This window comes from Dipodomys spectabilis, unplaced genomic scaffold, assembly GCF_019054845.1.
Source record: "Dipodomys spectabilis isolate Male_0828 unplaced genomic scaffold, ASM1905484v1 ptg000147l, whole genome shotgun sequence".
Classification (NCBI taxonomy): Eukaryota; Metazoa; Chordata; class Mammalia; order Rodentia; family Heteromyidae; genus Dipodomys; species Dipodomys spectabilis.
Window position 1 is genome coordinate 5308617 of NW_024870824.1, and position 27634 is coordinate 5336250.

The 27634-nt window shown below is 42.4% G+C and overlaps 1 protein-coding gene across 3 annotated transcripts; it reads right to left on the reverse strand.

The window, feature by feature from the left end:
* Nucleotides 1-638: 638 nt before the first annotated feature.
* Nucleotides 639-27460, reverse strand: LOC122118094 (bromodomain-containing protein 8). Of its 3 annotated transcripts, XM_042691968.1 has the most exons (22): nt 27394-27460; nt 25140-25236; nt 20300-20369; nt 18762-18811; nt 18455-18577; nt 17969-18049; nt 17545-17609; nt 15294-15430; nt 14543-14761; nt 14050-14194; nt 10918-11127; nt 10244-10524; nt 9484-9936; nt 9294-9387; nt 9048-9094; nt 8129-8343; nt 7764-7856; nt 7514-7582; nt 6627-6804; nt 3147-3251; nt 2671-2715; nt 639-1048 (listed from the first exon to the last, which is right to left on the reverse strand). In XM_042691968.1, the coding sequence occupies exons 1-22, from the start codon at nt 27410-27412 to the stop codon at nt 989-991; spliced, it is 2856 nt and encodes a 951-aa protein (XP_042547902.1). In that variant the 5' UTR covers nt 27413-27460; the 3' UTR covers nt 639-988. The 3 variants fall into 3 exon arrangements, with proteins under 3 accessions (XP_042547902.1, XP_042547903.1, XP_042547904.1); XM_042691969.1 differs by lacking the exon at nt 14543-14761; XM_042691970.1 differs by lacking the exons at nt 2671-2715; nt 10918-11127.
* Nucleotides 27461-27634: the final 174 nt, after the last annotated feature.

The following is a 27634-nucleotide window of genomic DNA, read 5'->3' on the forward strand; positions in this document are numbered from 1 at the left end:
ATTCAGGTGATAAATTTGATCTCTGGTTTTCCACAGGGCTAGGGATTGAACCTAGGACCTTGCACATGCTAGAATTGCCTACATGTCCAGCCCAAGAGAACTTTTTATTAGGTTAGCCTTCAAGCAAGAATATCAAGAACTCTTGGCTGGGCATGATGACACACATCTGTAATACAAGATACATGGGAGGCAGAGAATGAAGAATTGATAGTTCCAAGAGAGCCTGGACAACATAACGAGACTCCATCTCCAAAACAAAAAGAAAACTCTCAGTCAGACGCATAGAAATGGAAAGGAACCGGCAATATCTTATCCTGGAAATACCATCTGCAAAAGTGTTACGATACTTACTAACGTAAAAGCCAATGCCTCTTAAATGTACTCTCTTCTTTAAGCAATACATGAGCAGAATTCTGAAAACCTTAAATTTTCCCATTGAAGAAAAGCTGAGTAAGATAGCCCTTACTGCACAATTCAGTATGTTAAAAATACAAATGTAAATTAAGTCCTCCTCTCAGCTGCAGCAGGTAGCTTGTAAGATGGCACTTCAGCTGTAACCTCATTTCCACAAATATTTAGGTAGGTTATGTAAAAGAAATCACTTATTTCACACACACTCACTCTCACACACACACAAATGATACACCAAAAGCTAGATTTTTATTTATTGTATACACACACTTCACAGGTTTATTATTATTTAAAAAAAAGTCTGTACATTACAACCTAGTTACAACTAACTAGCTACACACTAGGGCATTAACATAGCCCATGATTTTTGCCCTAAAACAGGCAACTATGTTACTCCAACTTTCTGAGATTTTCTCAGCTCATGTCATTTGGCCCGGTGTCTCCTCTTCTGTAACTGGGCCCATATCACTTTTTGACCTTTTAGCTAAGACCAAGTATGGAACTGGGCCCACAAGCCCAAGCTCTAGCTTGTTTACTTCATTTCAGGTTCAGCTCAAAGAGGGTACACTTTGAGGATTCACTTTTTCATCTTCATATCTGCTTCAATGGCACAGCGGCGTCCCCTGGTTCCCCCATCCTATATGACAGCAGAGAAAGAATAGGAATGTAAGTGAGTTGGTTAGGAGGTAAGAGACAATGTACAACAAAAATGTTGGGAGATTTGTTTTCTTGGGGGAGAGGAGAGAATCAGTAGGAAACTCCAGAAGGAGGAGGGCATTTTCTGTATTCCCACAGAGTAGCTAAAAGAACACCTTGTAGTTTGTGAGAGGAAATGTAGGACAGAGTATCTTGCTCATGCCCATCCACAAAGGTCCTTGGAATCCACCTAGGGTCCCACAGAATGACTTATTAGTCATCCCCCCCAGGCCCAAATCATGTGCAAGGAATTGGAAGAGTAAATGAAATGTGGCAGAGTCAGAAAAGGGAATGAATAATGAGGTTCTTGGCTAACATACCTGTCCAGCTGTTGGTCCCTATAAGAAAGGCCTTTCCTGCAGACTGACCCTGGCACTAGTTCCCTAGCACCTCCTGACAGTTGTTTTCCATGAGATCAGGACAATCAGGCTTCTTTCCATCTGCTGCTCTCTCCCTGCAGCCCAGCTCCTTCCTCTTGTGCAATACTTTGCTGTCTTCAATAGATAAACGATCCTATTAATCAGCCTTGCAATAGCCAGCCAATTGCTTGGGGATCCAGAGTCACTGTTGCAGGCCAATAAGAAAAAACGCAGATCATAGTGTTCTGTCTGTGGTACAGGCTGAGAGGCCTGTAGGCAAGATGAACTAGTGAAGACTTTTGCTGGGCCAGATTACTTTTACATTTCTATTATGCAAGGATTCTAAAATTTTTGGAGCTCACGAACCAAATCTGCCTATGAGGCAACAGTAAGAATAAAAATAACACCTTGCATTTGTATAATACTTTTAATTATTTCTTTCAAGCCCATTCCATACTTATTTCATCCTCACAACATCCCTGTGAGGTAGGCTGGACAGGTACATGATTTATTAGTTTTATCACACAGTTGAGGAAATCAAGGCCCCAGAAAATTTCCAATGACCTTGAGACCATGTAGATAAACTTATAGTCTGATGTCTCTTCCATTACATCATGTTTCATTGTTCCATAATAAACAACAGTCATAGTTCATGGATGGAAAGAATACGTTTTTAGGCTAGCTCCAGCTTATTTAATTCCTCCAGCCGTAACTATGCACTGGTCATTGCTACTGAAATCTTTGGCTTAAGTTTTACTGAGCATTTGTGTATCAGGGATTTGTCTCAGAACTTAATTTTGGGAGAAAAACTGTGCTAACTACTGCTAATAGGAGGAACACTGTTTAGCACTGTTAAAAGCCAGGTAGCAGCTGCTGCTCTGAGTAAACTTCTACTTGTAAGAAAAGAATTGCTAAAAGGTGGAGTCAAGAAATGAGCAGATGCCTCCTAGACCTTTTACTCTAAAAATATTTCATATTTCAGTCCAGTGATCTCATAAACAGTCTCTGCCCAGCCCACATACACACACATACACACACACAAAGACAGAAATGCAGAAGACAGTTTCTTATTCATTGACCTGAATAAAAAGAATTTCAAGATATTGCCATAGTCTACATGTTAGATTTCCCTCTGCCACCCACCCCCAGCAGGAGCAGAGACTCTTTCTGGCAACACCACCCCTTGCAGCCATTCAATACTTACAAAGAGAGAGAGAAGGAAGGCAGGAGAGCCCATGGGGACACTGTCCTGTTAGAGGACAAACAAACACTGATCAGGTTCCACGGAAACTCTAGGCTGCAAGCACCCCAAACCTCAGGACAGAGACACAAGCAACCACACACACAAAGACAAAATTTTAAAACTCAAGAACAAGAAGAAAGAGATCCAAAAGCAATCTAGCCTTTATGACTGGGAAAAAAAACCCAAAAAACAAAAAACAAAAAGTAGTGATCACCAACTGCGGAAAGCTAATTTGTTTCTCCCATCCTGAAAGCATTCTCACAAAGAAATATTTCACTCATATGCTGAAATTTCTCCCATCTAATTGGGTCTCTCAGCAGATTTCTAAGAGCTGTGTCTTTTTTTTTTTTTGGAATGTAGAAGCTTTGCAATATCAAGCAGCAACAAGGTTGTTTGGATGCTTCAGACTTCTAGCACCAAACACTTTTCCTCCTCACCTTCTCTGAAGCATCCTGTTTGCGGGTAGAATCTCTCCCTCGAAGACTTTTAGCACTAATTCCAGATTCAGAAGTTTGCATAATCAACTGTGTAGCCAAGAATTGCTGTAGGGAGAAGAAACATACAGAACTGGTCCAGTAAGGAAAAACTAAGACCCTTTAAGCTTTCTGAACAGGACTTTGTATAGTATCCTTTTATTTTACTCAAATTATTTTTGACTTACTGAAATTTTAGCATATTAAGCTTTGATTCTAGAATAACAGGCTTATTTTTTTTTGTAGTAATATAGGATCAAAATTTCTATCCTCTATATGAACCAAAGACCATTCAGCAATTAATGTGTCCAACTTTGCAGAGATAAAATATCTTTTCAATATCAACATCTCAAAGGTGCCTGAAAATAGAACTTTAGGAGAGAAGTAAACTATTTGGCTGGGAACCAGTGGCTCATGCTTGCAATTCTAGCTACTCAGGAAGCTGAGATCTGAAGATCACAGTTCCAAACCAGCCTGGGCAGGAAAATATGTGAGACTCTTATCTCCAATTAATCACAGAAAAAGCTAATAGTGGTGCTATGGCTAAGTGTAGAGAGCATAAAGGAGCCCAGGAACAACACTCAGGCCCAGAGTTCAAGCTCTAGGATGGAAAAATAAATAAATGATTTGTGATAAAAAAAAAAAAAAATTAAGAAACTCTCTTTGGTTCAGAACATACACCAGGTAAATTACGTATTTGCTAAGGTGTGGCATGGTGGGGCACACCTGTAATCCCAATGGTGGTGTAATTGTGTAACCTGGGTTGGCAGGGATAGAAGGATCAATATTCAATGCCACCTAGGGCAAAAAGCTAGTGATACTTCATCTTAATGAAAAAGCATATGATGGCATGCACCTGCCATCTCAAATAAATGGGAATCTTAGGTAGTTGTCCAGGGTGGTATAGGCAAAATATGAGTCCACTGGAAAATGTTAGAGTACTTGCCTAGTAGGTATGAAACTCTGAATTAAAAAAAAAAAAAAAAAAAAGGTGTGTGTGTGGGGCAGGGAGCTGGGTAGAGTGGTAGAGTGTTTGCTAGCATACATGAAGTCCTGGGTTCAATTCCTCAGTACCACATAAGCCAGAAGTAGCACTGTGGCTCAAGGATTAGAGTGCTAGCTTTGAGCAAATGCAGCTCAGGGATAGTGCCTAAGCCCTGAGTTCAAGCCCCAGGACTGACAAAAAAAACCCGGGGGTGTGGCTCAAGCAGTAGAGCATCTGCCTACCAATATTGAGGCCCTGTGTTGAATCTCCATTATCACAATAAAGAAAACAGAATGTTCTTGCTTAGACATGGTGAAAGAGACAGCAACATATGAATTAAAAAATAAAAAATAGCCGGGCACTGGTGGCGTAATCCTAGCTACTCAGAAGGCTGAGATCTGAAGAACACGGTTCAAAGCCAGCCCGGGCAGGAAAAGTCTGTGAAACTCTTATCTCCAATAAACTATCAGAAAATCGGAAGTGGCGCTGTAGCTCAAGTGGTAGAGCGCTAGCCTTGAGCTGAAGGGCTGAGGGACAGCGCTCAAGCCTAGAGTTCAAGCCCCATGAAAGACAAAAAAATAAAATAAAAAATAAAAGCTGGAGCCAGGTGCTGGTGGCTCACATCTATAATCCTAGCTACTCAGGAGGCTGAGATATGAAGATTACGGTTCAAAGCCAGCCTACACAGGAAAGTCTATGAGACTCTTATCTTCAATTAACCATCAAAAGCCAGAATTGGAGTTGTGGCTCAAGTGGTAGAGTACTGGCCTTGAACAAAAAAGTTCAGAGATAGTATCCAGACCTGAGTTCAAGCCCCAGGTCCAGCACAAAAATCAAAACAAACAATCTGGAGTTGGGCTCACAACATGTAATACTAGATCTCCAGGAAGCTGAGATCTGAGGATCAGTGATACAAGAAAGTTTGTGAGACTCTCATCTCCAATTAACGGGCAAAAAACTAGAAGGGGAGCTGTAGCTCAAGTGGAGCACTAGCCTTGAATGAAAAATCTCAGGGGCTGGGAATGTGGCTTAGTGGTAGAGGACTTGTCTAACATGCATGAAGTCCTGGGTTCAATTCCTCAGTACCATATAAACAGAAAATGCAGGAAGTGGCACTGTGGCTCAAGTGGTAGAGTGCTAACCTTGAGCAAAGGAAGCTCAGGGACAGTGTCCAGGCTGAGTTCAAGCCTCAGTGTTTGCACAAACATACAATCAAAACCAAACTGGGTGTGGCACTTATAGCTTAGACTTATAATCTTAGCTATTCAAGAGGGTAAAATCTCAAGCAAGTTTGAAAACCAAGGTTAGCCAGAGAATTGGTCCAGTAGGGAAACACTAAAATACTAAGGTTTCTGAATAGAGTTTTATTTAGTACTTTTCTACTTAAATGCAACAGGCATTCCACAGAAAAGTTTGAGAAATTCTATCTCCAATTAACCAGCAAAAAAGCTGGACTATGAGACTCTATCTCAAAAAACAAGCTGCAGCCAGGTGACTCATGCCTGTAATGCTGGCTACTACTCAGGAGGCTGAGATCTGAGAATCACAGGTCAAAGCCAGCCCAGGATAGGAAAGTCCACGAGACTCTTATCTCCAATTAAACACCAGAAAACCAGAAGTGGCACTGTAGCTCAAGTGGTAGAGTGCTCGTCTTTGAGTTGAAGAGCTCAGAGACAGCACCGAAGCTCAGAGTTCAAGCCCCACGACCACCACCAACAACAAAAAAAGCCAGCTCAGGCAAAACAATCCCAACACTCATATTTCTAAATAACTAGCAAAAGACCAGAAGTGGGAATATGGTTCAGTAGCCTGGCTGAATTCTAGTACCAGCCAAAAGAAAGTGTTAAAAGTGTGTCAGCCAAGGAAGCAAGCCAAGCAAGCATTAGGTCTTGAGTTCAAGCCCTGGTACCCGGAAAACAAAAATGAAAAATAAATGAAACAAAAAAAGGGGCACTGGTAGCTCATTCCTGTAATCCTACTTAGGTAGCTCAGATCTGAGGCTCATACTTTGAAGAGAGCCCAGGTAGGAAAGTCCATGAGATTGTTCCCTCTTAATTAACCACCAAAAAGTTGAAATGGAGCTGTGGTTCAAGTGATACATTACTAGCTTTGAGCAAAAAAGCTCGGGGATAGCACACAGGCCCTGAGTTCAAGCCCTAGGACCAGTACAAACATACACAAACACATACAAAGTCACACACAAACCAAACCATGTAAAATTCTGGGTAAGATACCTAGCACTGAAAATTTAAATGAAAGAAAAATCCTACAAAACCCTTAAGGAACTGAATTTGCCCAAGAAAAGAAGAATCTTCAATCATAATCACTTCACCATACCAGATAAAAACCAAAATAACTTGAGCAACTATTACAGCCCCATGTGTCCCTGATGCTTATTCTAAGTAAAATACAATTCTTCCCTTGAGATCACTGCAGAAACACGAAGAGCCTCAAAGTACCTGAATCTGTTCCAAGACATCTCGCTGCATCTCTACTGCCATATGATAAACATCATGGTCTGAGCTATTATACATTACAGCATTCTGAAACATCAGCATAATGTCACGCTGGAATTCAGCAGTACTGCGGATTAGCCCATTTTCGATGTTTTTCTTAATAGTTGACAAATCCATAGGCCTAAAAAAAAAAAAAAGAATGAGAAAATAGCAGTGGAGAAAGAAAAAAAGACCCATCTGGATCTCTAAATATATTATCAGCATATACATATATATCTTCTCATATATACCTTCAGTCCCAGCAGTCAAAATTCAAATGCCAATCTATCATCCCAAACTATGCACTTAACACAAAAAAGCCAGTGTGTATAATAAGCAACAAAAAAAGCAAGAAATGAGCTTAAGTTCTTTAGACTATCAGCAACTGGGTAAGTTTACCACTACCCTTACAAATACTTAAGTTAAACTTACTAGGGTGCTAGTGGGCTCATGCTCATGCTGCAAGTGGCTCAAGTGGCAGAGTGCTAGCCTTGAGCAAAAAAACCCTCACGGACAGTACACAAACCATGAGTTCAAGCCCCAGCACTGGCACACACATACACACACGCATGCACACATAGACACACACAACTGGAACTAGAGGTACGGCTTAAGTAGTTGGACTCCAGCCTTGAGCAAAAAAGGTAAAGAACAGCACCAAGGCCCTGAGTTCAAGCCCCAGCCAGTACCAGAATGGACACACATAGAAACAAACACAAATACAACACAACAAAAACAACAAAACCCTCTGCAACAGAAAAAGAGAGAAACCCTATTTAAAGCAAAAATTCACTTAAGTCTTAACAACTTATAACTTAGGCAAGTCAGTATGCTACACCATGTGTCCTTACCTTTGTACAATGCTGTGGTAACCAGGTGCTATGTCATCTGTAACAGGTTGTAGGAAGACATTGGCATACCTGTCCCAAAACCAGTAAGGTATAATTATTCTCTAGAAGCATAGAGGGAACTTAATTTATGTAACTGAAAGTACTGAAAGCCACCATAAAATTGTGGACCATAGAAATCTACTTGACATTTTTCTAAGCTAACAAAGAGGAGCAGGAGAAAATGAACATACTGACTGGCAAGTCTACTTACCTATGATTAGCTGCAGCTCTCCATACAAGCATGATAGCTTTCTTCCAGATTTTCTGGGCCTGAATAGCTTCTTGATCTTCGCTGCAGACAGAGCTAAAATACAGAAATTCTACTTAGCACAAGTTGATGCATTTTTCTTTTTTCAAAATAAACTTTTTTTTTTGGTTAACTATTTGTTCAAGGCCAAGAAAGAGAAGGGATTCTCTCCTAGACTGGGAGCATGGATTAAGTGGTTACAGTGCCTGCCTACTCAACATGAGATCCTGAGTTCAAATCCAACTACTTCCAAAAAAAAAAAGAGATCCTATACTTTTTCACCTTTACTACATCGCATTTGCCTCAAAGAATGAATTTCAGATACTCACAATTGTGAAGAAGCAGGGCTGCTGGGAATGGAGTCTGCCAGTGTATGTGACTGCAGAGTAGCATTGTGTATACTAAAGCCATCATCACTCTCACTCACAGGGGGTTCGTTATCCATTTCTGACAAATAGCCTTCTCCTTGATCTTCTTCCTTAGGTTCCTCTAGGCTGGCTGCTTCACTGACTCCATCTTCCTCCTCATCCTCACCTGGGGCATCCTTAGACATAATGTGTTACAGTCAATAAATGTAAGCAAAGCACTATTAAACATGATCTATATTTTGGGTTAGATCAGTTCTAGAAATTGCCTCACACTGTTTCTTGGCTAAGCCCTCTGACTTTGTACTACCCTCTACTTTCAGACTTTCACTAAGTAAGGTAATTTAGTACCTGGACAAATAAAGGCCAGGATTTTTTAAGAAGAAGGAAAAAAAAAAAAGCTACTTACTTAATACTAAGCTAAGAGGCGTTCCTTCTTTCCCCTTGCTCTTGAGAGGAACTCTGACCCTGGGTACAAAGTTACCAAAAATAGTTTTATTTCATGTCTCATCTGATGGAGCAAGCTCACTTCGAATTACTTTTAAGTCTGTCAATTATTGCTTTTAGTAGCTTAATTATTAGTGTGATTTCCTGTGTGTTCTCCCTTGCATTTCTATTCACTCTAAACAATTCTAGGTATATCAATTATATTTCGTGCAATATATGCACAGAAAAGACTATGATCTTTCAAACTCAGATGGGAAGCACATATTGCTTTAGTAATCCCACTATGCCAGATTGTCCACTGTAGCTTCCCCTCATGCAAATCCTTAACAATCTCATCTCAAAGAATAAAGATGTGTTTACTAAAATATATTAAAAAGGTTGTGCTATAAGGAAATCTAATCATATGGCAAGAGGAATAAAGAAAAGTCTGAAATACCTTTATCTGGCTTCCAAAAATAGTCCCTGATTCTTCTTTCAATGATTCTGCAGAGGAGAGAAAGACTACCTGAAGATTTTTCCACCTTAGCCTTCCCCTTCCTATGGACCACAATCCCTTGCAGCTCTCCTTTCCATGCTGACCTGTTCTATCTCCTCTACTTGCCCACAACCCACAATCCCTCACAAGCCAAAGCAAATGATATCAAGTTAGTTACAGAGTATAGATTTCTTGATCTTTATTTACCTGACATTTCAAACTTGTGCTGAGTCTCTGCTTCTAAAGGGTCTTCAATGGGATTTGAGCCATGTGATGGGGACAACATGCTTTCAGGGGATGCCTGAAGACCAGCAAAGAAAAAGTATCTTAAATACTGGTAAACTTATCCTTCACCGTTTTTATTCTTCAATAATAATGAGGCTATCTTATTAAATACCTCTGTCTTCACAGTTGTGAGTGGTATCTCCTCGCCTTTTCCACTGGAAACATCTGCTTCAGCAATATCTCCAGTTGCAATACTCCTGGGTTCTTCATCTAAATCTTGGCTCCTGAGTTCTGGTGGCTCCATACTTGTGGCTGGACCAACCCCAGAAATGATTTCAGTTCCTGAAATGCCTGGCTCTGGTTCTGCAGGTTCCACCTTGATCTCAACACCTGACTCCCTGATGTCTACCAGTTCATGGATCCTCTTATTTTCTGTTTCCTCAAAGTCTAGTCTCTCTTGTTTGACTGTCATCTCTGGTGCAGGTAGAGGTACTGGCTTGTCCCGCTCCTGCTGGATTGTGTGCTCCCAGGGGCCAGGTAGGGACTGGGGATCATCATTCTCTTCACAGAATGACAGTGCTGCCTCCACAGCTGCCACATCCAGCACTTCAGGGTGATCATCTACCTGTTTCATAATATGACGATTGTTGAGGTCACAGAAAAAAAAAAAGTTCCATTTTGCTAGCACTAAATAAGATGACATTAATCTATAGCCTCTCTCCTCATTTGTTCCATGTAGTACAGGCACCCGTCCTGTGCAAATCAGTAACAAGGATGCTATAGGAAGATAAGTAGTATGTCAGTACCAAAGAGCTTTTAGACTAGAGAAATGGAGATGGCAGAAGCAGAAGAGCGGCTTAAGTAACTCTTACTATGAGAAGCAAACATAAGAAACCTAGAGAAGCCTATATAGAATCAAAAGACTTACTTACCTTGTCCTCAATGATAGCAATGATGTCTCCAACTGTCTCAAAGTCCAATTCTTCGCCTGTGTAAGACACAGCAATATCCATCTTCTCAGCCAGATCTAAATCTTCCTTCCCATCTATGCTTGGAGGCTTTGATGCACCAGGAGCCTCTGCTACCCCTGATCGGAAACACTCTTCTTTGATAGAATTAATTATCATGGAGATTTCATTGCTATCCATGGAAACAGTCACAGTATGTGGATCCCCCACAGCCTCCATGGGAACACAGGTGTCAGGCTGACTCACTGAATAACAGGAAGAGAAAAACATCTCAGAAACTTAAAGGGTATTAAGTGACAACTCAGAGATCACGCCAGAACTGTAAACCAATGCCTACACAGTTAAGGTCAGAAAGTCAAGATCTGCCTGTTTTCCTCTCCCCCATTATATTAGAAAGTAAGAACATTCTCAGGCCTGCTCATATTTGTACAGTTAAACCTCTCTCCCCATCCCCAGAACACAATGCCCACCCATATCCTTGTTTTTCATATCCTTGTTTTTCTAAGATTAAAGATGGCACATGTCTGTGGGAAATACAAACATCTGAATTGTGTTCATGCTCTTAGACATCTTTAACCGAAGCTCACAATACAAATTTTGGTCCTAGTGGCTGCTCAGGGCGTGGGTAAAGGACGCACCTGGAGCTACACTTTCAGGAGTGGAGACAGCTGGAGCAGAGGATGGTGCTGGCAGCGCAGGCATCATGACAATTGTAGCCTGGGACACAGACTCTACAGGGGGTGGCACAAGTTTAACTGGAGGTTCACTGGCAACAGTAGTGAAGGAAGCAAGAGGTGTGGTGAACTGTGTAGGACCAGCTTCTAAAAGCCGGGAAAGAGTAGGAGCACCTAACAAAGAGGTACACAAAATGAGGTAAGAAGAAAGCACATGAACAAGAAGCAATAGCCTTAAGACCCAACCAAGAATTTTTTTTATAGTTTCAAAGAATGAAAGCAATTCCTGTGTTGAATAAGCTTACTCTCTCCCAAAGTGGGGAACCCTTTATTCTCCCAAGGACCATTTGGATATTCATAACATCCTCACAAGCAGGTGGCTGCAGCTAGCCAACAAGCACACACACACATCTAGTCAATCATGTATTAAATAATATTGCAGGCCTTGTATGATGCTCATAGACAGACACTGTGCATCCCTGATTTGCTGCTGCATCTGTGCATGCATGCGTGTATGTTCTAGTCCTAGGACTTGAACTCAGGGCCTGAGTACTGTCCTGGAGCTTCTTTTGCTCAAGGCTAGTGCTATACCACTTGAGGCACGGCTCCACTTCCTGATCTTACTTCCTTTACCCTCACTTAAAATCTTAGTCCAAGTTAATACAACATAAAAATATGTATCAGAGCTGGGAATGTGGCTTAGTGGTAGAGTGCTTGCTTAGCATGCATGAAACCCTGGGTTCAATTCCTCAGCACCACATAAACAGAAAAAGCCAGAAGTGGTACTGTGGCTCAAGCTTAAGTGGTAGAATGCTAGCCTTGAGCAAAAGAAGCTCAGGGAAGTGTTCAAGACCCAGGACTGGCCAAAAAAAAAAAAAAATCAAAAGTAGGTGGTCATTTTTCCTTAGAGAAAAATTAGTAACACTATTAATAACAAAATTAAAACAACAACAAAAAACCAAGACATTCAAGAGGCTGAGGCAGAAGGATTTTGTTAAGGCAAGATTTCATGAGTTTGAGCCCAGTCTGGACCACACAGTGAGTTTCAAACTAGCTTGGCGTACACATTGAGACCTTCAGACCCTATCTCAAAAAGCAAAAACCAGCCAAATACTTGTAATCCTAGCTATTAGGAGGCTGAGATCTGAGAATCACTGTTCAAGTTAGCCCAGACAGAACAGTTGATGAGACTCTTATCTCCAACTAGCCAGCTAAAAGCTGTAAGTAGAGGTATGGCTCAAGTGATAAAGCATAAACTGTAAGTTGAAAAGTTATGCTAGAGTTCAAGGCCCTGAATTCAAGCACCCCTCCACCCCCTACCATGCATATACTGCTAGGTACTGTACTGGTGATTTACACCTATAATCCTAACTATGGTCTGAGGATGGTTTGAAGTCAGCCGAGGCAGGAAAGTCTGTGAGACTCTTATCTCCAATTAAACACACAGGCACAAAGTGAGAAGTGGAACTGAGGCTCAAGTGATAGAACACAAGCTTTGAGCAAAAAAGCTCAAGGACAATGCCTAGGCCCTAAGTTCAAGACCCAAGACTGGCACCATTAAATATAAACATATATACACATATACATATATACATACATACATACATAAACAAACAGGCCAGGCACTGGCTACTCATACTTGTAATCCTAGCTTCTTAGGAGGCTGATATTGGGAGGCTCTCAAGACTGATGCCAGCTCAAGCAGAAATTTGCAAAACTGTGAGCTAGGTGAGGTGGCACAGCTATCCCACAGTTACCCCAGCTATGACGAGGAAGCCAAATAAATGCCTGAACAGAAAGTAAAGCCTATTTCAAAAATATTAGCAAGTATGGAAGTTGTAGCACAAGTGATAAAGTATAAGCCATGAACATGAAAGCTGAGCAAATAGGGTTGGAGGCAAGACTCAAATGGTAGAGTGCCAGCCAATAAGCAAAAGTGTCAGATACTGTTTGTTTCCCAGTCTCAAATAAAAAGCTAAGCAGAATACAAGGTCCTGAGTTAGTTAAGCCCTCGTACCACCAACATGATTTAAAAAAAAAGTAGGCATGGCTCATCATTAAGAGTGCCTGCCTACAAGTACAAAACCCTGAGTTCTATTAAATTTCAGTAGTACAGAAAACTGGTATGAAATCTGTCACTTCTGCTTAGGTTCAGCATGCTATAAACCTCTCAGGTTCAACAATATTCAAATGCCAATGTACTATGTTAGTATGGTATTTTGCATATGCCAGTCCTGAGGCTTGAACCCAGGGCCTGGAGGCTGTCCCTGAATCTCTTTATACTCAAGACCAGCATTCTCCCACTTAAGCTATAGTACCACTTCTGGTTTTTGAGTGGTTAATTGGAGTCTCATAGGGTCTTTTCTGCCCAGGTTGGCTTCAAACCACAATCCTCAGATCCTGGCCCCCCGAATAGCCAGAATTACAGGTGTGAGCCACTGGTGCCCGGCACTCCTGAGCTTTTTTGCTCAAGACTAGCATTCTACCGCTTGAGCCATAACTCTACTTCCAGCTTTTTGATAGTTAAGTGGAGATAGGAGTCTCATGAATTTTCCTACCTGGGCTCGCTCTGAACAGTGATCCTCAGATATCAGCCTATGGGAGTAGCTAGAATTACAGGCACAAACAACTGGCACTGGCCTGTAAAGTTATTTTATACTTTAAAATTTTTCTACTTCATTTAGTTCTCATCACATCTCTGTGAAGTAATAAAATAGGAAATTGAGTCTCAATGGTTAAGTTACCTATCTAAGGTCACAAAACTAACAAGTGGCAGGCCTGAGATTCAAGCCCAGACCTCTGGTTTTAAATGTCTTTCCCTAAAATAATCTTAGGTATCTATCATTCTACAAATTCATAAGCCACAGAAAAGCAGCTTCATTATCAACTTTACTATTCCTCTCATCAACAATCAGGGCTATCAATACTTTGAAGACAGACTAGATTAATAATCTTGAATACTATGTTGTTTAACAAAGCAGCTACAAAACTGAAAAGGAAACTGGGCTTTAAATCTAAGATTAACTTTCTTTTATAACAAACATCGAAACCAAATGTGACATCTCTCAAGTAGATAAAGGAAGAGTAGTGACTTACCTGAGGCAGCAGGGGAGGCTGCAACAGTATTGGGTGTTTGCTGTATCTCCCCACCATGTATCATGGGAAGGACCCCGCCTACCTCCAGGAGGACACCTGTACTGTTCAGGTGACTAGAAGCGACAGCCATTTCACTTTCATTGACCTACCAGGGAAGAATAGAAGTGAAGGCTACACTCAAGCTTTCTTTCTTTCATTGCTGCTTCCCAAAAAAGCTACAGCAGTCAATCAAACTTCTTGAAACTAAATCTACTATCTACAGAGAATAATTCAGGATCCAGGGGAAACTCTAAACTATAATGTTCAGAACTCATTTGACAAGTGTTCTCTAGGGAAGAAAACCAAAATAATCATGGTTCAGATACCTCAGGACCCAAGGACATGAACAACTTACTTTATTACTATTGTTTTTTTAAATTAACATTTAAGTCCCAGGCACTCCCTTCCAAGTACTAAAACCACAGCTCTCAAACACCCACAGAAGTCTCCATACCAGTCTGGGGCTAGTAGGCAGGAGGCTGCCCTTCTTCAAGAGCTCTGACAGCAGAGGGGAGGGGGGTGGAGTTGCTTTCTGTCCAAGCATCTTTTTCTGGGGTGAATCATCTGTTACTGGGGTCATGGGGGCTTCTAAGGGTGCAGAGCCTGGAGGAAGGGTGTCAGGAATCCCAGGAAACGAGGTGACTGGGGTACTCGGCAAAGTCCCAGGGGTTACCTAAGAGACAACAGAGAACCTTTATCTGACTTCTCAAACTATGGAAGGTTCCCTAATAACCTGGATGGGTTAGTGTGGCTATTATTTTATTAGTTCTGAGTAGATATGCCCAGAAACCCTCTAACCCTCCTGCTCTCTTCCCCACAATGTTTTTCCTTCCACCCACTCTGATTTACAAGAACCCAAACAGATTCCATCCACTTGCCACTAACAATCTCCTTACCCACTACCACTCTTATTTATAAAGAACTGAACCTCACTCCAGTAGGACTTTTTTTTAAAAGACTAGTGTATTTAGCTAATAATTTCTGAAGAGTTTCACCTATCTCTCAAAAGGTCAAAAGCCTTCATGCTTTTAAATGGTCCATATTTATCTTGTATATATAACAGAGTATGTGGTAAGTTTAGTCTTTAGCATTGAAATCAAGAGAAAAAATTGTTTCTAGGCAAAAAGTGTTTTCCTCATTACTCAGCTCTCAGTTGACTTATTGCCCCTTCAGAGATCAATTTCAATGGATGGAAATATACTCACCCCAGAGGTAGCCTCTTCCATCGTGGTTGGGGTCAAGTCTCCAAGTGGATAATCACCTCCTGGGGAGGCAGAATCTATAGGAGAGCGGACCATCACAGTAGGTAACCTCCGAGGGGGTGTTTTTACTGCTTGCCGGGCTAGAACACAAAAAAAGAATAGTCTAAATACTCCAGAGTAAATAATCAGAACATGGTAGCCTATTCCATAATCCAGCTACATAGCAGATAGGTAGGAGGATCTCCATCCCATGTCTGCCCCAGCAAAAACTCAGCTCAGATTAAAAACAAAACAAAAAATTGAGATGCCATCTGAAAATGAACTAGACAAAAATGGCTGGCTAAAACGGTAACCCAGTACAAAAAAAAAAAAGCAAAACCAGACACAGAGGCTGTTGTATTATAATGAACAATTATAACATTATTATATATTATATACTATGTACATTATATATATTATATATTATTACAGTGAACTATTATAAGTTTGAATTTGAAATCTTTAATACTTTTGAAGATGAATTTTTTTTGCTGTTTTTGTGCTGGTACTGGGGACTGGGGCTTGAACTGGGGGCTAAGCACTTTCCTTGAGCAGTTTTTCTCAAACTCATCACATTTTTTTGCTAGTGCTCTATCACCTGAGCCACAGGTCCACTCTCTGCTTTTTTTGTGGTTAAATGGAGATAATAGTCACACAGACTTTGGCTGGCTTTGAATCATGATCCTCAGATCTCAGCCTCCTAAGTAGCTAGGATTCCAGGCTTGAGCCACCAGTACCCGGCATTGATGGTTTTTCCTTCTTAGCCCAGTCTGTCTTAAGGTAGTTCTCATTAAGCAAACTAATTATCCTAAAGATTCTCAGAGTAGAAAAATGGTTTATGTATTCTCTGGCTCCAAGTGGTAGAGCATCACCTTTGGGCAAAAACACCAACCAAGAGCCCAAACTCTGAAGTTTAAGCCCCAGCACAGGAACACACAAGCACATGCGTGCACCCACACGCACACGTGTGTGCGCACACACATACATTTTCTTCTTTCTTGCTATTACTCTACCACTTGAGCCACAGCACCATTTCTGGTGTTTTCTGTTTATGTGGTACTGAGGAATTGAACCCAGGGCTTCATGAATGCTAGGCAAGTACTCTACCACTAAGCCACATTTCCAGTCCGCACCCCTCCACCCCATTTTCTTCAATAACTTAAGTTTTGGTTTTTAAGAGCTATGAGCATGGCTCAAGTGGTAAAGCATTTATCAATTGCTAGCAGGCAAAGATCCTGAGTTCAAACTCTAGTGGTTCTTGCCAGTAATTCTAACTACTCAGAAGGCCAAGAACTGAAGATTATGATTCAAGGTCAGCTAAACAGCTAATAATCTTACCTCCAATGTAACCAACAAGAAGTGGAAAGTGGAACTGTGGCTCAAGTGGTAGAGAACAAAAAACTCATGGAAGTGTCCTTCTCGTTCCAGCATCCACACAAAACAAAAGACATACTTCAAAGGTTCACTGCTTGTAGTTGGCAAAAGCTCCCCCTGTCAAATAACTGCTCTTTTCCCAATCTTTCCACCTCTAAAATCCTTTGACTTTTGTGGAGCTTGAACTCAGGGCCTGGGTGCTGTCCCTAAGCCTCTTTGTACTTAAAACTAATGTTCTACCACTTGAGCCACAGCACCACTTAGGGATTTTAGTGGTTAATTGGAGATAAGTCTCATGGGTACTTTTGTGCCCAGGCTGGCTTCGAATAGTAATCCTCACCTCAGCCTCCTGAGTAGCTAGGATTACAGGCGTGAGCCACCTGTGTGCAGCTCTTTTGACTTTCAAAATCTATGTTTCATATCTTATTATTAAGCCTCTGTATCCTAAAAGTAAATCTTAGGTTTTGTAAGATCTCAATAGAGCTCATTTTCTAGGAGCTGTTTCCTTGACATTAAAGGATATTTCAATTGTGAAAGAAGATTATAGAAGTCTTTTTCCTTTTCCTTTTCTTTTGGTGCTGGTACTCAGGGCTTGGGTGCTGGGTGACCATGAGGCATACAGAAGGTACATGCAAAGAAAATTATAACTCTGACAGTATTGTTTTCTGGTAACTTTGTAATCATACCAGTGGACTAGAATGCCTAAATGGGGGAAGAAAAAAAAGAGGAGGCCATGAAAGAAAATTTAACTATTGGCTACTACCTTACAAAACAGTACTTCAACTATCATCAGCATGCAGTCGTGAGCAAGCAATTACGAAATAGGCAGAATTCAGCTTACCTTGGTATGCAGCATCTGTTGCCTTCCTCTTTATTTCAGCCTCTTCTTCCTCTAGTTTCTTTTTCCTAAAAAGGGAATTAAGGGTTAAACCTAGTCAGCTTTTCTTATCTATAGTTCACAATACCTTCATGGCAGATGCTTTTCCCCCTCAGATAATTACTTTCCAGAGAAAAGGCCTAAATAGGAATTATAACCAGCAAAATAGGAACTGGGGGGTTTAGCAGCTCCCAGTTTTCTACCCAGGTAAAACAGAATAGTTATGGTCTCATACTGAAATGTTCTATCACATCTAAGTATCACTCCTTCTTCCCAAGCCACCAGACCTCTCTGTATCTTTTCCTATTTCAAGTCTAAATGGATGGAGGATAGAGGTAATAAACTACATTACTTGAGGGAATGAGAAAATAGTATAGATAGAACTCACATTGCAATGTCATTGCAAAGCTCATCTAGTCGATTATCCATATGCCCAGCTTGAATTAGTTCTGCATCTCTTTTCAGCCGTCTGTAGGAAGAGGTAGAGATTGAGGGTTTTTTTTTTTAATGTTGCCCAGCCTGGCCTAAACTCATGGACTCAAGTAATCTAGTCATTTTTTTGTTTGGTTTTGAGTTTTTTTTGCAAGTTCTGGGGCTTGAACTCAGGGCCTGGGTACTGTTCCTGAGCTTCTTTTACTCAGGGCTAACACTCTACTACTTGAGCCACAGTGCCACTTTCAGCCTTTTCTGTTTATGCAGTACTGAGGAATCGAACCCAGGGCTTTATACATGCTGGGCAAGCATTCTACCACTAAGGCACATTCCCAACCCTCTGTTTTATTTTTTTTAAATCTGCTGATTTGTGAGCTGTGATCAATACCAGAATTCAGATACTTCTGTCTTTCACAAGCATTTGATATGCTCTTGTAAGTACCTGTATTTCTCTTGGGTTTCCTTTATCACTTTCTTTAGTTCCTCAACTCTTTCAGCAGTCAGTTTCCGAACAATAACATCTTCAACAGTTTCCACCACTTCGCCTTTCTCACCCCGTTTCCGTCTATAGAAAATAAGAAAAAAATCTGAGTAAGAAAATATTTGTTCCTACCCACAAGCCTTCTTTGTCACTTAATCACAGAAAACTGCTATATCTATACTACCTAATACTATATATTTCATCCAAGTTTCCATGGTAAGCCATTTTATTAAAGACATTTGACTGTAATATCTCACTCTATACTCACTTTGGGGTCTCAGTGGTCTCCAAGAGTTCAGAGTATTGAGAAGCACAATGCTATGGAAAAAAGTAAAAATTTGATAAGCAAGCCTGGGAAGATTAAGCATTTAAATAGATTAAATAAAGATTTAGTGAAGAGAGCTATCAAGACGTGTTTGTTTCTCAAGAGAGAGAATTACTTTACATTTAATCAGTTTAAAGTAACAGAAAGATACAACTATGTCTTCTGCAGTAGTGTTTGTGTATTTGAGGCATCAACCTAATAATATATTTATGGCTAATATTTACTAGCAAGGCACTGTGCTATATGTTTGATATCTCTTACCTCAACTAATGTTACAATCCTAACTTATCTCTACTTTATAAACTAGAAAACTACGTATGACGTTCCAGAACTACGTATGACCCCAGAACTGTGTAACTACCAAGCTTGGGTTCTTAACTATTATACCACACTGAGAAGAAGAGTTTGTAAACTGAATATGGTTATACATGTCTGTACACATAGCACTTAGGAAAGCTGATGCAAGCAGCTCTGGGTTACATAATGAGATCCTGTCTCACAACAAAAAAGAAAAAAAAAAAGCTGGGTGCAAGTGGCTTACACTTAAAATGGCTACTCAAGAAGCTAAGATCTGATGATCAAGGTTTGAAGCTAGTGTAGGCAGAAAAATCCCAGAGATTCTATCTTCAATTAACCAGCAAAAAAGTTGGAACTAGAGGTATGGCTTAAGTGGCAGAGTGCTAGCCCCTATCGAAGGGTGCAAGGCCCTTAAGACCACAAGAAGAGTTTGTAAAAGGAAAAAAATATTTTCAACTATTCTGCCATCATTGAATAATAAGACAGAATCTGGTTAGGGAACTGAATTAACATCTCAATGACTATAAAGTAGCACTGAGGTGGTAATGATGAAAGAGGTGACCCTGATTAAGATGCATTATATTACCAGGTGCTGGAGGCGCATGCCTGTAAACCCTAGCTATTCAGGAGGCTGAGATCTAAGGATCACAGTTCAAAGCTAGCCCAGGTAGAAAAGTCCCCCATGAGACTCTTATCTCCAAATAATCACTCAAAAACCAGAAGTGGAGCTATGGCTAAAAGTGAAAGAGAACATTAGCCTTGGGCAAAAAAGAGCTCAGGGACAGAGCCTAGGCCCTGAGTTCAAGCTCTGTGACCAAAAAAATAAATAAATAAAATAAAAAAATTTTAAATAGCATGTTGAATTGAAATCCCTCCATACAACTACCTAAAAAAATTAAAATATTAAAAAAAAATTAGCAAACTTGGAAAAAAAGAGCACTTGCTTGGTAACTTTTCTTTTTTTTTTTTTGGTGGTGGCGGGAGAGCGATCCTGGAGCTTGAACTCAGAGCCTGGGCACTGCCCTTGAGCCTCTCTGTGCTCTAGGCTAGCATTCTACCACTTGAGCCACAACACCACTTCTGGTTTTTTCTGTTTATGTGGTACTGAGGAATCGAACCCAGGGCTTCATGCACACTAGGCAAGCACTCTACCACTAAGCTACATTCCCAGCCCCGTAACTTACTTTTTGAGAGAACCAGTCTGGAGGGCGGCCAGGTTCTGCAAAGGGCTTGATTGCTCTGCTAACTGATACCCTACAAAATGAGAATAGCCTTAATACATAATAAACGCACTAAACTGCTCAGAGTTCAAGGATTAGACTTCAAACTTTAGGTTTAAAAAAAACTGTCATTGGGAAGTGTCCTGAAATATCTTTCAATTTTTATTATAATTATCATTCATTTATTTTGAAATTCTGGGGATCAAACTCAGAGCCTCATATATGCTATCAAACACTCTATTAATGATCTTACACCTTCAGTTCTGGAGTACCTGATGGTGGAAAATGACACAAAAAGTCACTACTAGATGACACATTGGTACGCGCCTGTAATCTCAGTTACCTGGAACTAAGCATAAGGATTTCGTGTTTGAGACTAGTCTGGGAAACACAGTAAGATTCTTATCTCCACAGGAGTCACTGCTAACCAAGTTTATCTGGATGATATGCTTACTATTCTAACTATGATATTCTTTTTTTTGGTTTTTTTTTTTTGGGTCCGGTCGTGGGGCCTGAACTCTGGGCTGGGCGCTGTCCCTCAGCTCTTCACCTCAAGGCTAGGGCTCTACCACTTGAGCCACAGTGCCACTTGTGGCTTTTTTCTTTTTGCTTACGTGGTGTTGAGGAATCGAACCCAGGGCCTCATGCATGCAAAGCAAGCGCTGTACCACTGAGCCACCTTCCCAGCCCCCTAACTACGATATTCTTGAACCTAGTCAAGTATTATAATGTATTCACTCAGGAAAATACTTTTGTCAGTTTTCCTCTTAGGTTTTTTTTGGTCAGTTGTGGGGCTCGAACTCTGGGCCTGCACTGTCCCTCAGCTCTTTAGTTCAAGGCGAGCACTCTCCCTCTTGAGCCACAGTGCCACTTCCAGTTTTCGAGTGGTTTATTGGAGATAAGAGTCTCATGGACTGAGCCGGGCGCTGGTGGCTCACGCCTGTAATCCTAGCTACTCAGGAGGCTGAGATCTGAGGATCGCGGTTCAAAGCCAGCCCGGGCAGGAGAGACCGTGAGACTCCTATCTCCAATAAACCACCAGAAAACCGGAAGTGGCGCTGTAGCTCAAGTGGTAGAGCGCTCGCCTTGAGCTGAAGAGCTGAGGGACAGCGCCCAGGCCCAGAGTTCAAGCCCCACCACCGACAAAAAAAAAAAAAAAAAGAGTCTCATGGACTTTCCTGCCTGGGCTGGCTTTGAACCTCGATCCTCAGATCTCAGCCTCCTGAGTACCTAGGATTACAGGCGTGAGCCACCAGCACCTGGCACTCTTAGTTCTTTTAGAAAAGACCTGTGTTGATCTGAGGATGTAGCTAAATAGTAGAGTACTTGGGTAGTATGCTAAAGGTCTTAGATTTGGCCTCTCATATTCTAAAACAAAACAAAAACCCAGACACTGAGTACACGGGTACACAAGAGTATTTTATATCATGTTCCTAAGGATAAAACATTTCATATTATTATTTTTTGTGTGTGTGTGTGCCCCCCACCCCACACATGCATGTGCTTGTGTCAGTCAAGGACTTGAACTCAGGGCCTAGGTGCTGTGCCTGAGCTCTTTTGCTTGACTAGTGCTCTACCACTTGAGCTACAACTCTACTTCTTACTTTTTGAAAGCTGACTGGGTACTGTTCAGAAACTTTCCTGCCTGGACTGGCCTTTCACTGTGATCCTCAAATCCCAGCCTCCTAAGTAGCTAGGGATACAGGCATGAGCCTCGAGTGCCTGGTGCATGTGCACTGGTTCTAGGGCTGGTCAGGGCCTGAGCACTGTCCTGCAGCTTTTTTGGTCAAGGCTGGACAGCTCCACTTCTAGCTTTTTGGTGGTTAATTCAAGGTAAGAATCTCAGTTCTTCCTTAGGCCAGCTTTGAACTTAGATCCCTAGATCTAAGCCTCCTAAGTACCTAGAATTATAGGTGTTAGCCCCTAACACCTGGCAAAATACTTCATATTCTTAAAAAGAAAAAAGGTGGAACTGGAAAGGTGGCTCAGCAGTAGAGTGCTTGCCTTGCATGCATGAGGCCCTGGGTTCAATTCCTCAGCACCATGCAAGTAGAAAAATCCAGAAGTGGCACTTGTAGCTGTGGCTGAAGTGGTAGAGCGCTAGCCTTGAGCTGAAGGCCCAGAGTTCAGGCCCCACAACTGACAAAAAAAAAAAAAAAGAAAGAAAGAAAAAGAAAAAAGGTCTTGGGGCTGGGAAGGTGGCTCAGTGGTAGAGCACTTGCCTTGCATGCTTGAGGCCCTGGGTTCGATTCCCCAGCACCACATAAGCAAAAAGAAAAAAGCCAGAAGTTGCGCTGTGGCTCAGGTGGTAGAGCGCTAGCCTTGAGCTGAAGAGCTGAGGGACAGTGCCCAGGCCCAGAGTTCAGGCCCACTACTGGACTAAAAAAAGAAAAAAGGTCTTACTTAATTATTTTGGGGTGTTAGGGTACCACAATGTAAGCAATTTTTCCATCTAATTTTTCTAACTTTAACTGTAAAACTATAAAAAGGAGTGGGAAAAGATGGGCATTCTATCAAGAAGGGGAATATAATTAGACCATTTCCTTTTTTTTTTTTATTGGTCGTGGGGCTTGAACTCTGAGTTGGACGCTATCCTTCAACTGTTCAGCTCAAGGCGAGCGCTCTACTACTTGAGCCACAGCGCCACTTCTAGTTTTCTAGTGGTTTATTGGAGATAAGAGTCCCACAGCCTTACCCTGGCTGACTATGAACTGCAATCCTCAGATCTCAGCCTCCTGAGTAGCTAGATTACAGGCGTGAGCCACCAGCATCCGGCTACCATTTATTTATTTTTATTGTGAAAATACTGTACAGAGGGGTTACAATTACATGGGCAAGATAATGACCATTTACTTTTTAAAATAATCAAGTTCTAACCTGAACAGGCAAGAGGTCTGAGTTTAATCCCTAACATGGACAAAAAAGAAAAAAAGGGGAAAGCTTGTGATTTTTTTTTTTGCCTTTCTTCTTTCTGTTTAGATTAAGATCAAGCAGCCAGATGTCTAGGAAACAAACTGAAGATGCTGAGAAAACTCAACTGAAGATGTTAGGAAAGGGAAGCTGAGAAGAGCCTTATTATGAAGTTACTATATCATCTATAAACTTACTTCTAGGCTCCCTTATTTTTGATACTTGTTTTTGTTTGAGGGGGAAGGGGGCAGTTCTGGGGCTTGAACTTATGGCCAGGGCACTATCCCCGAGCTTCTTTTGTTCAAAGCTAGCACTCTATTACTTAAGCCACAACTCAGGAGGTTGAGATATGAAGATTAAAGTTCAGCCCAATCAAAAAAACTGGTTAAGACCCAGGTGCAGGTGGTTCATGACAGTAATTCTAGCAACTCAGGAGGCCAACATCTGAGGACTATTGGTTCAAAGCCAGTCCAAACAGGAAACATCCAAGAGACACTTATCTCCAATAAACTACTCAAAAAAGCTCAGTGGCACTGTGGCTCAAAGTGTCAGAGCACTAGTTTGGAGCAAAAGCTCAGGAACAGTGCCCAAGCCCAGAGTTAAAGCCCTAGGACTGGCAAAAAAAATGTTGGTAAGACTTTAGCCAGCAAAAAGTTGGAAAGCACTAGGTTTTGAATGGTAAAAGCCAAGCAAGAGCACGAGGTCCTAAGTCCAGTACTTATACAAGAAAAAAAAAAAAAAAAAAAGGTAGGATATAAAAATTCTCTACAGGGGCTGGGAAGGTGGCTCAGTGGTAGAGCGCTTGCCTTGCATGCATGAGGCCCTGAGTTCGATTCCTCAGCACCACATAAGCAAAAAGAAAAAAGCCACAAGTGGCGCTGTGGCTCAAGTGGTAGAGCGCTAGCCTTAAGCTGAAGAGCTGAGGGACAGTGCCCAGACCCAGAATTCAGGCCCCACGATCAGATCTCTCCCCCCCCCCCAAAAAAAAATCTCTACAAGGGGCTGGGAAGGTGGCTCAGTGGTAAAGCGTTTGCCTTGCATGCATGAGGCCCTGGGTTCGATTCCCCAGCACCACATAAGCAAAAAGAAAAAAAGCCGGAAGTGGCACTGTGGCTCAAGTGGTAGAGCGCTAGCCTTGAGCTGAAGAGCTGAGGGACAGCGCCCAGGCCCGGAGTTCAGGCCCCACGACCGGACCAAAAAAACTCTCTACAAGTTAAACTTAAGGCTGGAGGTATGATTAAGTGGTAGAGAACCTGCCTAGCCAAGTGTAAGTTCAAATCCCAGTAGGAAAACAAAGAAAGTTAAATTTGAAATAAATGATGCAAAAATGGTTTATGGAGTATTTGGATGCAGTAGTTCATGATGTAATCCCAGCCACTTAGGAAGTGGAGAGCCAGATCTTAGTTCAAGACAAGTCTGGACAAAAAGTTAGCAAGACCCCACTTCATCCAACCAACTGGGTACGGGAGCATGACTCACTTGCTTAGCAAGTGTGAGGTCCTCAATTTAAACCACAGTACAGGGGCTGGGAAGGTGGCTCTAGAGCGCTTGCCTTGCATGTATGAGGCCCTGGGTTCGATTCCTCAGCACCACATAAGCAAAAGGAAAAAAGCCGGAAGTGGCGCGTGGCTCAAGTGGTAGAGCGCTAGCCTTGAGCTGAAGAGCTGAGGGACAGCGCCCAGGCCCAGAGTTCAGGCCCCACAACTGGACCCAAAAAAAATAAACCACAGTACAACACCACCACCCCCACATAAATGGTGGTAGAGTACCTGCCTGGAAAGCATGAGGCTTTGAGTTCAATCCCCTGTATTAAGGGGGAGAAAAGCTGAATAGGATTAAATGAAAAGAAAAAGTTAGAAAGACCCAAGAAACCAGATTATCTTAGACTCCTTACCAGTTTTGATCTCCACTCCTCATGACCGAAGAGGCTAAACATAGCTTCTCCCTGATGGACCATGGCTCTGTGGGGCCTGTACTCAGCAGCTTGTGTTCTAAAAAGAAAGAAGACTTTTAAGCCCCCCAAAAAGTAAGAGCCTAAAACAAAATATTCCAACTTGTTGGGACAAAGTAAACTGCCACCTTTTTTTCCCCCCTTGCCAGTTCTAGGGCTTGAACTGTGGGCATGGTCACTGCCCCTGAGCTTTTCTGCTCATGGCTAGTGCTCTAAACTTGAGCCATGGTTCTACTTCTGGCTTTCTGGAGGTTAACTGGAGTTAAGAGTCCCAGGCTACCTTTGAATGGCAACCTTCAAATCTCAGCCTCCTGAGTAGCTAGAATTACAGGCATGAGCCACCCGAACCTAGTCCAAATTCTATTTTTAAACTATCATGAAAACTTGATTTTGGGGCTGGGAATGTGGTAGAGGGGTAGTGTTTGTCTAGCATGCATAAATCCCTGAGTTGGATTCCTCAATACCACATAAACAGAAAAAGCTGGAAGTGGAGCTGTGGCACAAACAAAAGCAGTTCAGGGACAGTCCCCAGCCCAGGCCTTGAGTTAAACCCCAGGACTGGCAAAAACAACCTTGGTTTTTGTCACACCAATGAAATATCACCACTGACTGTGGTGATATCATGTGAATCACAGAACATTTTAAAGTCAGCTTGTTTTTATTTAAAAAAGAAAATGGACAGAGTTGGGAAGGTGGCTCAGTGGTAGAGTGCTTGCCTCCCATGCATGAGGCCCTGGGTTCCATTCCTCAGCACCACATAAAACAGAAAAGGCCAGAAGTGGCACTGTCACTCAAGTGGTACAGAACCAGCCTTAAGCTGAAGAGCTCAGAGACAGCACCCTGACCTAGAGTTCACGCCCCATGACCAACTGAAAAAAAAAGAAAGAAAACGGATTATCAGGTTAAAGTGAAGCAGTTACAGCCAAGCACCAGTGTAATCCTAGCTACTCAAGGCTGAAACCTGAAGATGACGGCTGGAAGCCAGCTCCGGGAAGAAAATCCCCTGACTCTTTAACTAACTACTCAAAAACCGGAAGTGGAGTCGGGCGCCGGTGGCTCACGCCTGTAAGCCTAGCTACCCAGGAGGCTGAGATCTAAGGATCACGGTTCAAAACCAGTTCAAAGCCAGCCCGGGCAGGAAAGTCCGTGAAACTCTTATCTCCAATAAACCACTAGAAAACCGGAAGTGGCGCTGTGGCTCAAGGGGTAGAGCGCTAGCCTTGAGCTGAAGAGCTGAGGGACAGCGCCCAGGCCGAGTTCAAGCTCCAGGACCGACTAAAAAAAAAAAAGCTCAGGAACAGTGCCTAGACCCTGAGTTCAAGCCCCATAGGGGACTGACCAAAAAAAAAAAGGGAGGGAGGAGGAGGGGGAGGGAAGGAGGGAAGTGGGAGGGGAAGGAGGGGAGGGGGCAGATGATCCCAAAATTTTGGGTCCGGTCGTGGGGCCTGAACTCTGAGCTTTACCACTTGAGCCACAGCGCCACTTCCGGCTTTTTTCTTTTTTGCTTATGTGGTGCTGAGGAATTGAACCCAGGGCCTCAGGTATGCAAGGCAAGCGCTCTACCACTGAGCCACCTTCCCAGCCCCGAGCAGCCCAATTTTTAAGAACACTTCATTCTAATTTGAACGCAGAAACATTTCCCAAGATTCCGAGCGGCCATTCACCTAAGGCTCCGCCTCCTTCTTAGCATAAACCTGTTTACTCATCCGCCGCCCCGCCCTCAACAGTCGAGCCTAAAAAGACATTTTTCGGTCGGTGAAATACGCAAACCGCAATTTCTCGGGTGGAAGAAGAAAAAAAAAAAAAAGCCCACGGTTAAAAGCCAAGTGCTCACTCGTCTGCCTCACACGGTCGTCAGGAAACACATGGCTCAGCTCTCTCCGACTCACATCTCTTTGTGTACACGCCCAAGTTTCTGGAAAGCCTCAACGTTTAGCCCACCGAGCCCCTAACCCACAAAGACCAGCGAAGCGGCCGCTCTGGAGCCTTCGCTCCCTCCCTGACACACAAGCGCCTACACCTGCCCCCTACACGCTGGCTCTCGCGACGCCGCCGACAGTGGATCTCGGAAGGCCGCGGGCTCTCGGGAAAACCACTCTCTAACGCGTGTGGGAAAAAAAAAAAAAAGAACGGAAAACTCGCTGCCTCGTCTCGGCTGTACTAAGGCCTACCACACAAAAGCTACTCCAATACTCACTGCCTGTGCCGGTCGCCATTTTGGCCTCGTACTCATTAACGCAGCGAGAGACGGTCGGTACGGCCGAACTCCGGGGACTCTGGGAAATAAAATAACGGCGTTTGTTCGCGATGCCTCCTGGGAAATGTAGTTCTTTTTTTCAAGAGGAAGCGGACAACTCCAGTTTTTCCGTTCGCTTCCGGAAATAAGTGCTGTTAAGGAAGTGCCAATGATGGCACTGAAGCGTCAGAACGCCCTTGAG

Coding starts and splice junctions, on each gene's coding strand:
- LOC122118094 (XM_042691968.1), bottom strand. Junction 15,431..17,544: donor AACAGATGCTGCATACCAAG/GTAAGCTGAATT, acceptor TTTGTGTTCTAG/CCCGGCAAGCAGTAAAAACA. Junction 1,049..2,670: donor CCTTCCTTCTCTCTCTCTTT/GTAAGTATTGAA, acceptor GCTGTCATATAG/GATGGGGGAACCAGGGGACG.